Genomic DNA, 14,760 nt, shown 5'->3' on the forward strand with positions numbered 1-14,760 from the left:
GGACAACAACAGCTAAATCAGGTTGTTCACAGCCTGGAATGACAAGGATAGAGCATCCACCACCTCTCTGGGCAACCTGTTTCAGTGCCTCACCATCTGTATTATAAACAACTTCTTTTTTATATCCAGTCTAAATCTCCCCCCCTTAAGTTTGAAACCATTTCCCCTTGTTCTTTCACAGCAGGATGAATCCTCCTCTGGATGCACTCCAAGAGGTCCACATCCTCTTGTACCAAAGACTCCATATCCAGATACAGAACTCGAGGTGAGTTCTCATTAGTGAGGAGTAGAGGAGCAGGGGCATTGCTCCCTTAGTTCCCACCTTCTGAACTTGAGGGCTGAGTGTAAAGCAGGCGCTAGTAAAGACTGAGGCAAAAAGTTGTTGAGTACCTCAGCCTTCTCCTTGTCTGTAGTTACCAGCCCGCCTGCATTTATCACTAGGGGGAGATACATTCACCTGAAATTTCCATTTCCAGCTTATGTACCTACGGAAGCCTTTCTTATCCTTCTTTGAGTCCCTTCCCAAGTTCAGTTCCAGCTGGGCCTTGGCCTTCCTTACTCCATCCCTACAAAGCCTGGCAGCAAAGAACTGACACAAACATGGGAAATAGACAAGAAAACAGATTCCATGCATAACGAACAGACATGAGGAAAGATTTTTTCCATCTGGGATGATAATCACTCTGTAGATAAACTAGTGGTACCTTTGTGACTCTCCATGTCCGATGTGGTGCATGTGTTTGTTGCAATGTATGCAAAACTCAAGGTAAGGCATTCAGGAATGGCTCCTAAATGCTCCTGCTGGCACTAGTGTGTCTCCAGGAGGTGATGGTTCATGAGGTGTATGACTAACCTTGCTGTCCGTTGTTGGAGACTCCTTCTCCTTCTCTGCATGCTGAAGTTTTCTATTCAGATCTTGGAACATGTCTTGGTGACGTTTTCTTGTGTGCATGATTTTCTGAAGAAAATGCAAGGGCCACAGATCAGCAAAGCCTATTCAGTCATACAAAACCAACATTTCCTCCTCTCAAAGCTACATACATTATTAAAACGTAGATCTATCTCACTGCAGACTAAATCCAGCTTCCCTAGAGCAGCTCCAAAATTCTCTGAGGACCCACATGCAACACTGTAATTTCAGAATAAGATGGTGGGAGAAAGTGAAGAAGTTTAGTTTTTGAACTTATGATTGTCCTGAAATTGCAAATGCCAGCTGTCTATGTTGCAAAATTTGTACACTGGTCTACCAGCTTGACTCAGGAAGCTCTGTTACCTTTCTTAACTGCTTGCTGACCCTATGCCTGCTCTGTTGCCTCCTTGGCAAACATTTTCAGAGCTTATCTGAATACATAGGATTTAGGCTAAATAAATTCTATCAGCAGTCACGTCACAGTTTCATTTTCTTTGTAATTTGGTCAGTCTGTATTTTACTTTTACTTTCTACTGACCAGGAGATGAAGGAAATATTTCTATAAAGGCTTCCCTCTGTGCGTGAGAGCATGGTGAAAATCGCTTGCTTGTGCTGTGCCAAGTGGTCAATAATTGGAGAAAGTAGCTGATATAATTTAGGATCAGCACAGAAATGAATCAGCTCACATGCACACTCTGTAACTCAATTTCAGAACAAGCTCCCAGTCTTGAGCTCTGAAGTGACTCTAGCATTAAATACAACTCCTCTTGGGCCCTCAGTCTGACTTCGTTTTGGAATAAGGCACCAGCTTTTAAGGGAAGACATGGCTCTGCCATCAAGGATGCCATGATTTGACTAAGTTCTGCACCAGCTCCCAGTAGCCCCATAGACACTCTTTCAAAGCTTTCCACTCCATCCTTTCAGTGTGAATACAGGCATTTCCCTTAGTGTAGATAGGATGTGAGGAAAACATTTTTTACAATAAGGGTAGTGAAATGCTGGAACACGTTCACCAGAGAGATGGTAGATCTCTGGAGACTGTCAAGGTCAGGCTGGACTGGCTGGACCTGCAACCTCATCTGGTTGCAGGTGTTCCTGTTCATTGGAAGAGATTTGAACTAGATGGCTTTTAAGGATCCCTTCCAACTGAACTGATTTTATGATTCTTTGATTCTTCCGGGCAAATTCTGTGAGGCTCATTAATAGGTGTGAAAACCCAGGTTTGATCATGGTTTGTGACAATGTAGACATATTACCTGCCTTTCTGTCATGCAACAGAGCTTTGGCACAAAAGTCAAGGCATTTTAGATCACTAAGCAAAGGATGTACTTGTGTTTCCTAAATAGGAATGCATCGCAGCCACCTGTAGCCCTTTTGCACTAGCTTATTTGCAAAAGAGATGCTATAAGTCTTGTGCACTCTGACATGGGATCTTCATTTACAAGAGTTTATGCAAAGGCAACGGCTTCATAAATTAAGCATGAGCCAATATAATCTACCCATTTGTTCAGCTGCACAGGGTAAGCCTTATTAAGCACAGTGCAACTCTTTCTGCCCACCATTTTCCAACTTCTTTGGCAAAGGCTGCATTCCAACAAAGGTGGTGGCAAAAAAATGAAGCTGCATTTCCCTTTCTCTCCCTACCCTTCAAGAAACACATTCAAAAATTGATATACTCACCTCAAAATCTAGTTCTGCATACCGTGATTTCCGTCTCTGGAGATTCAAAGGAAAAAGAGAGGGTGGTGAAGGTTAGTAAGGAACTGAGGGGCACAGACTGAACTGCACAGTAGATGAATCAGAGAGGCTCCTTCTCTTTTTACCTTTAAAGTGTTTCTCTGGCTAATCTTGATGGAAAGTGACAGTCTATAAGAAGGATCACTCACAAAAGCGCTGAAACCCAAGGAAGGCTGAACATGGAATTCTGGCTAATTCAGACCCCTGTCCTAGTTATGATCTTGAAGGTGGTTTTTACAGGATGGGAAGGAAATAAGAAGGCTCAGCCAAGAGATCTAGCAGAGCTTCTGACCATCAGTCAGTAAAGATTGAAATTTGGGCAGCAACGGCCAAGACTTGCTCTCTGATAATAGGCAAGAAAATGGGCAGGTGCTGAGAAATGCAAAAGCTAGGGCAGACATCAGTGTGAGATGTACAAACTAGGGAAAACTGCTAATATACGTACTGAATTGTTGCAAGTAAGAAGGAGAGGGCTGCACTTCTACCAAACCTCTGACATCCTTTTGTTGCAAAGAAAGTTGTGGGTCATATTTTAAGTATATGCCAGGCTGGATGGGGTCATGGACTACCTGATCTAATGCCTGCTTTAGTGCTTGGCAACTCTCTCCATGGCAGAGAAGTTGGATCTAGATGATCTTTGAGGTTACCTCCAACCCAAGTCATTCTGCGATGATTCTGTGATACATCTGCAATCAAGAGGATTTTCCTATCTTTGTCACTACTGAAGTCATCAAAATGGCAAACAGAAGAGGATAGATGGAGAAAAGGTAATGCATGTGCCTTGGTCATGTGCCTTGTCCTAAAATGAACAGCTCTGACATGCCAAAGTTTTGATTTTAATTTGCATTACGTTGTAAAAGACAGCCCATCACACAATGGGCTGTAGCTGTGGAAGTAATTAGGGATTTTTAAAACAAAATTATGAAATGGTATCACCTGCCAGGGTTTCCTCATAGTAATATAATTATGGCACTACACAGTGGGCTACATCTGGCCCAACAATCCACTCTGGAAAAATCTGTTGAAGCCAGTATTGAGGGCAGGGAACATCATGGGCTTGGAACAGCAATGGAATTCCCATGCTCACCTCCAAGGAGCTCATGGAGAGAGTGGAGACGGTCTCACTCTTGGACACCACACCTGAGTTCCCTGAGTCACCTGTGTCACACAGGCTGTTGGGAATCTGTGACTCGCTGGGGATATTCTGTGGAGGCAGCTGCTGCTGCTGTTGTATCATGGGAGAACCTTGCACCTCACTGCAAGTCATGGCCACAGGTTCCCGTGGAGGACTTTTGACGACAAAACCTGGGTCGGTAGCCATACTGAGGTGGATCAGCCGTGTCTGGGGCATCTGGTCTATATTGATGCTGTATTTGCTCTCATCCTTGGGTGGTTTGGCCCGTAAGGTGGATGTATTGGTAGGCAGAATGACATAGCTGGTGTCCAGTGTTTGTTCTTGTGCCCGAGAGAGTTCTGAGTCCAACTTCTTGAAGATGTCCCCGTCACAGATGTAGATAGACTTGGGTGGTTGATTCTTGTCCTTCTTGAGAGTGAGACTGTGATTGCTGAACTCATTCAGGTTGATGGCCCCCAGGTAGTGCGGGGAGCCCTGAAGATGCAACTTGGACACATTGGCTGGAAGACTGTTAAAGTTTGATGACCCCTTCTGATGATTGAGCTTCAATTTCTCTTCATCCTGTAGCGATGGGCGCTTCAGTGTTCCTGTGATGGTGGAGGTCCTGCAGGCTGTGATGTCTTTATTCAGCACTAGAGAGACAGAAAAGTATCCTCAGCACTGCATCTTAGCTTTGGTTAACACATCAATATACCCACTGCAGTCACACCATGCTGGCATGTTCCCTGGGACCTCTCAGAATGAGGCTATAGTGGCAAAATGTTTTCATATATATTTTTTTTCCTTTTAGTCCAGGATACTGAATGCAAATCTAAAGCCAAAAAAACCCTCCTCATTTTGAGAGAATCCTCTGCACTGAGAATTTCCCAACCCTATCATGGCCAAAACTCCAAGCTACATTGAAACATATTATCATACTGATAACATTATCTCAAAAAGAAATTATTTGTGTGTATTACATGTGTATATATATATAATACACAGCAAATATCACATACACGTAAGATTCTAGCCTACAGAGAAGCAGTATTTATTTTAAGTATAAGATTGATCTCATGTCAAAAAAAGATTTTGATTCAGAAATTAGCTGAAATGCAGCATTATCAGCAATTATTGTTTCTTTGTTTTAATTTGCTCAAATTCTTCAGGTTGAACTTCTTCCCAGGAACAGTTTCAGGATTAGATTTGATAGTGTACAACACATCACATTTTGTTATAAATTTCTGATTCACTCTCTGGAAAGCTTACATTCCAATCATTATGCCAAGCCTCTGTGAGACATAATTATTTGTTGTTTCTCAATGTGCCTAGAGGACAAAAAGGAGTGCCATGAATATTCCTAAGTAGGAGATGAAAATTTTTATCTGAGGATGAGGTGAACATGCCACATAGGAGGTACATACAAGACTCACAGACACTCATATCCACACAACACTGTCTTCAACAAAACATCTTATTCACTTCTAATAAGATTCTATTGCTCAGTTGATTTCAGGTGGCAACAAAGACCTTAAGAAGATTATGACACAAGCCTTGATTTCTCCAGGGGATGGAAAACACTGACTGTGGGGTAGGGGCAAAATGATGTGGCACTGAAGGATACTTACCCAATGTTTCAGCTCAGTAAAGGAGAGATAAATGAACATCTCCCTTTCTCCCATCTCAGACTAAAATGTTGAGATCTTTTTACCACTTTATTTTTCCAACATTTTTGGGGTAACCAAAAGACCTCTATTCTATTTTATGACAGAGGCAGCACATGGCCGAGGAATTCCATGGGACTGAGGGCATACCCATTTTTCTATCAACTGAAATTGGGAATGGTGGGTGCTGGGTGAGCACAGAGAATACAGGCAACACAGGGTGATAAAAAAAACAAGTGGAACACAGGGACTTTTTTAAAAAAACCTTTGAAAGCTAGGCACATAGGGCATAACTATGGCAGCCATGGTAATCTTAATGTTGCTACAGGGCACACTAAGATAAATCAGAGCATTATAATGTGTTCATACCATAAGCCGCAGTAGTATGATACTGAACTCAGACCTTAGCTCAGCGTCAGTAAAGTTTATTGATCTTGCTCACAGCACCTGCCTGAAGCAGGCTTGAAGAAGCTGGGTGATCTCCAAACATGGAGCAGTAAGCTTCCAAAACTGGGCTATGGAGTAAATCCTAACAAAGAATCCAAGTTACAAGCTTAAGAGTGGTGTCTGACCTATCTGCAATCAGTCAGTTCGAGAGCCGACGCTTCCAAGGCAAACTACAGCCAGGAACCAATTGGCTTATTTATATGTTGTATTATTTAAAGAGCAGATTGCCTAAGAATTCCAATGATGCACCATATAGAGAAGTCCCCAAAATAGTGACTGTTACAAATTAGTTAGTTCGATGCAAACTAATATTATCAGAGGATGATTATCTCTTCAGGCAGACATCAACAAAGAGACAAACAGTAGGGATGTAAGGGAGGGAGCAGAGGAAGGGAGATCTAGGTTGTTAGCGAGCTATTAATCAAGGGTCTTCTGCCTTTTGTCTAGGAAGCTCAATTTGATAGCAAAAAATTCTTCAAGAAAGGCTCTGTTGTAGGAGTATGGAGTCTGCCTTGATTTTCAGCACAAAGTGTGCTGAGCATGCATTCAAATCATATCTGGTCTCATGAGCATGCCCTTTGCACATGGCATTTTGGAACCAAAGTCTTCAGTGTCAGAAAACAGGGAGGAAGATAGATGAGATGAGAGAGTCAGCTAGAAATACAATTAGGGAGTATGAGACAGAGAAATAGAGAAAAAAAAATGGAGCGACCCTGAAAAAAAGATAAATGGACAGAAAGAGACGATGAAATAAGATATCACAATGATAAGTGAGATAAATATACTATGACTATGATAGGCACAGGGAGAGGGAGTGAGGCTGAGAGAAAAAGAGAAGAAGATAAATAAGATATAGATAGAATATTAGATAGATAAATGATACTGACAGTGATAGACAATACACAGAAACACAACGACAAGGATAAATGCTGACAGAGATAGAAATACATAAATAACAGGTACAGCAAGACAGACAGCTGAGGACAGAGATAAATAAGTGACTGCAAGATATATATGGAGAGATGCAAGATAAATACATCAGAAGCAGATATATAAATGATGGATTAGATAAAAGATATAGACATATAGGGAAGGAAGAAGGGAAGAAAGGGAAGGAAGGAGGGAAAGAACGAAAGAAGAAAAAGGAAAAAAATAAAGGAAGAAAGGGCAATAAAGAGAGTAATACAGAGAAAGAGAAAAAAGAACTGTACACACAGTATGTACTATCCTTGGCTAAGGAAGATCCTGGTTTGGAAGATGTGAATTATGTGCAAATGCCAAGCGAGCTGGTATTTCTCTTGCTTGGGAAAAGAGAAATCTGGGAAGGTAAATGAAAACCTAAATATCTACCAAAGGGAAAAATGATAATACCAATACAAAATCTCAGCCAAATGCTCAGGCATGCCAGGAGCAGGAGAGGACAAAATCTGCAAACAGACAGCAAAGGAGACTTCAGAAGATGCAGACACCCCTTTGGGATGGGTATTACTGGAGAAAGGCAAAATCTGCCCATGCAGATCTTCAGAATGTGTGTGGCTGAATACACAGGAGAAAAGTGCAGGCAAAGAAGGAGAGACCTGACCCACCTCCATATATACAGGCAGCTTACAACTGCACCAGAAATGTGCATGGGGCCAGTGGGAATGTTGGGAAGGCTCTCCAGGTTCCTGACCTCAAAAATACCTTCTGAGCACAGAGCTACCTGAGGCTGCCCCTGATCAGCAGGTGTTAAAGCAAAGAAGGATCACACTTGGAAGAGATGGAGCCCATCTCTTCTTCCTTGATTCTCTTCTCTGCCACTGTGTTACAAGGACCATGGGTAAGAAGTAGTACTTCAGAGCTAAGTTTTTATCTTAGCTAAATGGTCAAGAGATCTGTGGGGGAATGGGACAAGCAAAGTATACGGGAAAATCAGGGGAACTGCTTTCTTTCAGCCAGGGTTAAGAGTAAAGGCAGGCAGCCCACACATGCACATGCAAGCCACTATGACACACACAGATAAAGTAGAAAGGAAAAAAGATATGGCCTAGTTCAATCCCCAAACCAGGTCACTTGTTGATTCTCACCTGTGATGTGCTCACCTGATCTACAAGCCATATCCACATCCTTCTCAAAATCGGTCTGAAAGACAGAGAACACAGAAGATGTGGTCAAAAGGAGGTAGTGGGGAAAAGAAAAGCATCTTGAAAATGCAAAAAGTGCTTTAATTCAAGAATCAGACATAATCAGTGCTGGAAGAGTGGAGGAGAGACAATTTGCTTAGTCTTTGAAACAAGTCAAACAGAGTGTTATTTTTTCCAAATGTGGGTCTCAGAACTTAGACATTGGTAGAGCAGTAACACTGCTTTCAGCTGGGTTCTTCTCACCCAAAAGCTAATTCCTGGGTTGCCAAATTTTGTGCAGATTCCTCATAAAGTATGGACAAATGCTTGTCCTGATCTGTCTTGGACATTTCTCCCCACACTTAAGTGGATTCTCCTCCACCAGCAGAAAAGGTCTATAAAAACCATCCACAAGATATAAACATTTCAATATTATCAGGCTTCCAGAAGAGATGGTTATGGAATTATCTTAGCTTTCTTACTGCTTATTTATTAGTAATTTTTTTGGAACATTAAATGAATTTGATGGGAATAAAAGATAAATAACATCAGACCAATATTAAAATGGGCAAGTGGGATGACACAGAAAAATGTTATCATATGTTGATGACAAAGTTCCAGAAAAAATGTAACTGAACAACCTGCACTAGCTCAAGCCATAAGAAAATAAAGGAAAAGTGTATATTTAATACCTGCCAACAAGATTTTGTGGAAAACCATTTACTCAGCTAAGCTTTTTTTTAATACACTGAGAAGATTTTGAGATTAGCGGAAAAGGTAACACTAAAAATGCTGTCCTGCAAAGACTTGGGTTTCTTGAAGGCCAGATTCTGAGAGAAAAAGAAAGTCTACCTCTGTGAAAGAAAGGATGGGCAAATTGGGGAGAGTACAGAGAGGTTGCTAGAATATGCAGGGAGAAAATTAAAAAAGTAAAAGCCCAGCTTGAACTCAACCTGGCCACTGTTGTTGTAGTAAAAGACAATATTTTTTTAGAAACACACTAACAGTAACAGGAGGGCTAAGGGAGAATCTTCATCCTCTCCTGGATGTGGTGGAAAATGTGATCACTGAGGATAATGAAAAGGCTGATGTTCTCAATGCCTTCTTTACATCTGTCATTAATAGTCAGACCAGTTATTTTCAGGGTACTCTATCCCCTGACCTGGAAGTCTGGGATAGGGAGCAAAATAAATTCCCCATGATTCAGGTGGAGGTAGTTAGAGACCTTCTACTCCATCCAGACTGTCACAAGTCCATGGGGCCAGATGGGATTCACAAGAGTGCTGAGGGAGTTGGTGGAGATGATTGTTAAGCCACTTTCTACCATTTATCAGCAGGGAGGTGATTGTTCCCCTGTACTCAGATCTGGTAAAGCCACACCTCATGTACGATGTTCAGTTTTGGACGTCTCAGTCTAAGAAAAGCATCAAGGTTCTGGATGTTCAGAGAAGGGCAACAAAGCTGTTGAGATGACAGGAGCACAAGTCTTATGAGGTGCAGCTGAGGGAACTGGGATTATTTACCCTGGAGAAGTGGAGGCTCAGGGAAGACCTTATTGCCCTCTACAACTCCCTGAAAGGAGGTTGTGGTGAGATAGGGGTCAGTCTCTTCTCCTGGATAAAAGTGATAGAATGAGAGGGAATGGCCTCAAGGTGCATTAGTTTTGATTTTAGAAAAAAGCCTACTTCTCTGAAAGAGTGGTCAGGCACTGGAACAGACTGCCCAGGGAAGTGTTTGAGCCACTGTCCTGGAAGTGTTCAAGAAACATGGAGATGAGATACTTAGGAACCAGTATTGGAGACTGGTGGGCAGTAGGACTTCTCCAGCCGTAATAATTCTGGGATTCTATGATTCTTTGGTTACAGCACAATTCAGTCACTGTAAAATAACAGTGTACCCCTCTAAAATATCAGTAGTGAGCCATCATTCATGTCTGGATTTGGGAGTTCTTTGTGCTTGGATATGAAGAAAGTGACTGTAAGCTTGCTACTTCTCAATGAGTCAAACTATAGTACAGAAATAAAAAAGCTAAAAACTTGTAGAATTTTGCAAGGTGGCTGATAAATGAAAGCAGAGAATTGTATAAAGGGACAAAAATCTGACACTTCAGAATATAGTTCTTGGGATGGTAACAATAGAATAACAAATTCAGTGTCCACAATTTTAAATGATACTGAGTTTGAGGGGCATATAGAAAAGTATAGAAATAATTTGATGTCTTATAGAAGGAGAATAAAATAACTCAGTGTGTTAATTTATTGAAGGATATTATTGTCTGTTATTGAAGGAGAAGATGTATGAGGCAAACAAGGGACTTTCTAACTACACATTAAAAGGCATAGAAAGAAGCCTGAAAACCTGACTATGCATTTAAATAGGAAAAAATGCAGGTGTTTTAACAAACATTTATGATATGTGATAGGATACTACATGCCTTGATGTCTTGACCTAAAGATTGTGCTTTTGAAATTAGACCTCATATCCAAGCAGAAGCTACTTAGTTTAGGATAGGAGTGACTGCCAGAAATTCATGAGGTTGTGATACAGGTCTAATACTAACTGGATGTTTTCTTCACATCCTGAAAGTGATTTTCCAGATGTTGTTACTCCAATGTCAGAAATCTAATGTTTCTTGTAGAATCTACATCATAACACCAGAGCAGATGTAAGATGATTCCTCACATTTTGTTATTCTACTGTCTTATCTAGATTGTTTGTAAAGGATTTACACAAAAGGACTGAGGTTTACAGTGCTTAAGCTTTATTCTCACTGAAGCAATGTAAACAAATATGCTTGAAAAAGCATCTTTATAATAATGACTATGATCCAAAACACTGTGCTTCAATCAATTAAACTGCTGCATATCAGCTCCAGCTAGAATGAAGCAGTACGATGGAGATGAAAAGATCTGGGAGACTGAAGAGGTATATTTTCCCTTTGAGTTTTCTGGAAAAAGAATGATCTCGCCAAAATGAATGCAAAACTTCGTGTGTAAGTTCTAGCCCCTGAATGTTATGATGAAAAGAGAGAGGACTTCTATGAAAGAGTTGGTGCTATTTTTGTTCAAGTGCAGGTTTAAAGGAAAAAGGAGTGTTTACTGCAAAATGTATGGTGGACAGAGCCCTTTGTTTATCAGTTAAGTGTTAAAAATGCCCATAGGTCTCTTAATAATAGACTAGATAGTGGTTTTCCCTACCATTAGTTGAGCATGTCCGTTCTGAAATGACCCCCCAGAGTCTCCATTGCCCTCTTCCTGGCGGTCTACTACTCGGCACTTCACAGCATCCTGAACCTGCAGGAAGGAGCAAATGGATTTTCACAAGTCAGAATCAGACAGAAGTACCAAAACAAATCAAATTCTTTTGACAGCAACAACAACAAATATAGCTTTGGTAGTTCACGCTACTTTTATGATGGATGCTATTACATAAATCATTCTATTTGTGTCTACAATGTCTGATTACAATCCTATATCAGCTGAAATATACATCTGATTCAAGACTCACTGAAATGAATGAAGAAGAAAAAAATGGAAGTAACTAAAATGGGAGTAAGATACAGGCTCATAGTCATAATGCAATTAGTCTAAGCAACCTCAGCCAAGTTGGTGGTATAGTTCCATTGATTACACTGGTCTGACATAAAGAATTAATTTGTTTTACTTGATTTAAAGGAGCTGTTAAGAAGATAAAATGAATACTGAGAATAATAAAAAAAAAGGTTCCCTGTCTCTGTTATTCATAAAAAATTATTCCTTTTCTTCCCTGATATACTTTACCATTTTAAGTCTCCACAAGGAGGCTGGAGAAAATTTACTCAATTTCCTCACTTGATTATTGCTCACATTACTTTCTAGCTCGAATATCTAGGTGCTATTTGCCAACATATAAACATTCTGTTAACCTTGGTGCAAGTTGCCTTTCTCAAAATCAAATAAGAAAATTTGATTTCCTTAAGATTCCATATTTGGAGGCGTGTAAACATTCTGGAAAGATTAATGTTCAACAAGCCAAGACTGATATCTCAGTTGGATGAAATGGTAGGTTAAGAATGTCCTCCAAATTACATTCCACAGTACACTCAGCATAGCAACCACTGATTCATTCTCGCTTGCATTCCATCTTTTGACTGATAACAGCATGGTCACTTATTTGGTCACTGCCTACAGGAATGCAAAAGCTCATAGGATTAGAAAAGTTACCAGCTGATTAGCCTTTTTTCAGATATTTTCTATTGTAAGTACGTTGTTTATATAAAAGAGAAAATGTCATTGTGCTCACCTCCCTCCTAAGGATACAATGGACCATCACAATGACAAAGCCTTCCAATGAGTCGAAGACAGCAAAAAGAATCTGGAAGAGCGCTGACCGCCGATCTGTGATTGCCAGAACTGCAGACATCCAGGTGAGAGCCAGGAGTGGCAGGACCACACAGGAGCTCCAAAGGGATGCCCTGTTAAGGGAGAGGAAAAGAGAATTCAGCCCCACTTCAGCCCCACTTGATCCCATGTGGGATGCTAATTCAGCCTCCTGATCCCATGGGGCTTCAGAAGACTTCTCCAGCAAATGCATACTTGTGCTAGGTGTCTTCTGAGCCCCAGCCACAGGGAAGCAGGAAGATGCTTTGCACACTCACACTACCAAAACAGGTGACACACATTTCCATGGGAGGGACTACTAGCCAATGGTGCAGTCATGCATAAAACTTGAGGTGGGGAGGAAGGATGCAGATACCTCACTCCTCCCCTCATGCCCTTCCCACTCTATGTCACTAGACCACAATGATGACATTTCCCAAGGAGAGGAGACAAAATACAGTCACTGTAGGTTGCCAGGGGGAAGGGGAACAGTTGCAGCAGAGGCTGGTTTGTCAAGATGGCTGTCAGTACTCAGGCTACAGACACTTGGACTTCCACAGCACATGGAAGACACCAACAAGTGGGGACGTGTCACAGTTTCAAGTAACTAAAACAGACAAGCATTGAGCTGATGTGAAGAATGGCATTTTGCTGTTACTCCCTTTCTCTGTAGCTGACGGTCCCTACAATTCTACATCTGTGAACATCAGGAAATGTAACTCAGATAACTCTGAATCTTTTCGTTTTCTTGTGTGATCTCCTTATCTGAATGCAATGAGAAAAAACCTGCAGTTGCTTCTACCTTTAGCAAGGGTTGAAAATAATAGTTCTTGGGGGGAAATGCTGGGTTAAAATCCTTTGAGATTTTGCAATTGTTAATGCACAAGAGAGAAAACTTTCTGCAAGGTTAGTACTGCCATGTGAACATCCACCTTTTTTTATGACTAATGGCTTTACAAATGAGAAAGCAGCTTTGTTTCCATGGATGATTCAGCCACTCAGTTATCTCACCAAAATAACTTTAACAGCAAGTTATGGAGATTCTAGGCCACCTATTGTCGTATATGTTTGGTGCAGCAACAGTATCAGGAGAATTTCTTTGTGGTCTTATACCAAACAAACAGAAGTTGGCCTATGCACCAAGCAGATAACAAGTTGAACTTCAGGATTTCCTGAGTAGAAAACCTCAGCCTATTTACTAACAAATATATACAGGCAACACAATAAATTACAGGACGTGTATTGTGACACACAGTTTACAGTAGGTACATGGAGCTTGCTTACCATTTTCTGATATGTGATCAAGATTTTAATGCTTACTTGCTGGTTATCCAGGTATCACTCTCATGAACCTCAGTGAGAGTTCTACCTGAACAAAGTTGGAGCTTGGACATGGACATGAGCATCAGGACATAATGTCACGGCTTCAGTTACAGGGTTTTTCAAGGACTGTTACATCTGTTCTGCTGTAATGACCACATACTGGAGCAACGGGTTATTTTTGTAATCATAATGATACTTTGATTGCAAATATTTCTACAAACTGTTCAGGTGCAGATGTGCTCCTTTTAATCAATGTGATTTCCCTACAGGAGCAATTAAATGGCATAGACTGTTTTCTACTAAACTAAGCATTATGAGGCTTCCTTCTAAGATAAGGGCCACGATATAATGTAGATATAATTTTATATAGGATAAACTAAACTTTTATGTCTGATAGGAACTATAATTTTAATGCATTATTAAAAAAAAAAAAAGGAACCAGCAGCCAAAGACAAGTCTCAACCAAACAACTGCCAAGCAGATGATTTAATCCCACTTCTCTCCTAACCCACTGAAATATGTCTCATTATACTGAAGTAACTGAAATCTCTCATTGCTTTCATTTGCAACGGTGCATTAATAAAATTGGCAAAGCAGTAAGTGCAGTAAAAGTCAAAGGTGCAAAAAAGCTAAATGAAAAGATGAGGTTTGCTCCATAACAGCTGCTCTAGATGTGACTTTAGTGCACCTGCCAACCATACCTGAGAGTGCATTTGATCCCTACATATGTGCCTGAACCAGAGATCTATAATCGCATTGGGTTTCAAGATTCAAGATGCTACCAGCAACATGGATGCAATTATTCCTTAACTATGAAGGGAACCCTTCAGAGCCCCTGCTGTTTTTATACTGGACTCAATGAGTCTTTTCCAGCCCTACATTCTGGGTTCCACATTGAGGTGGACTTCATCATGGCTTCCAACATAAGCAAACTTAATACCAGCACTGCCCTCTTCACACTTCCAACTCAGTGATGGCAACAATATTATGCCAGATATTCAGTTGGTGTAAATCAGAATTTTTTCAACTGAGTCAGCTTCTGTCTTACATCACCTAAGATTACAGTCTGACTTTCTGTCTTCTCTGTGATTCATCTTGCAGATAC

At 40.8% G+C, this 14,760-nt stretch overlaps 1 protein-coding gene across 1 annotated transcript in view; it reads right to left on the reverse strand.

Annotated features, from left to right (window-relative positions):
- ADGRB1 (adhesion G protein-coupled receptor B1) overlaps window positions 1-14,760 on the reverse strand; it is an 86,311-nt gene that overhangs the window by 13,212 nt on the left and 58,339 nt on the right. The window contains exons 8-13 of the mRNA XM_042839713.1: window positions 12,256-12,427; window positions 11,172-11,267; window positions 7,939-7,993; window positions 3,735-4,414; window positions 2,591-2,626; window positions 854-958 (exon numbers count right to left, since the gene is read on the reverse strand). Of these exons, the coding sequence (XP_042695647.1) occupies window positions 854-958; window positions 2,591-2,626; window positions 3,735-4,414; window positions 7,939-7,993; window positions 11,172-11,267; window positions 12,256-12,427 (1,144 nt within the window). The remainder of the gene's footprint in view (window positions 1-853; window positions 959-2,590; window positions 2,627-3,734; window positions 4,415-7,938; window positions 7,994-11,171; window positions 11,268-12,255; window positions 12,428-14,760) is intronic.

This window comes from Centrocercus urophasianus, unplaced genomic scaffold (assembly GCF_019232065.1).
Source record: "Centrocercus urophasianus isolate 14NV4802_14NV808 unplaced genomic scaffold, USGS_Curo_1.0 seq_11, whole genome shotgun sequence".
Classification (NCBI taxonomy): Eukaryota; Metazoa; Chordata; class Aves; order Galliformes; family Phasianidae; genus Centrocercus; species Centrocercus urophasianus.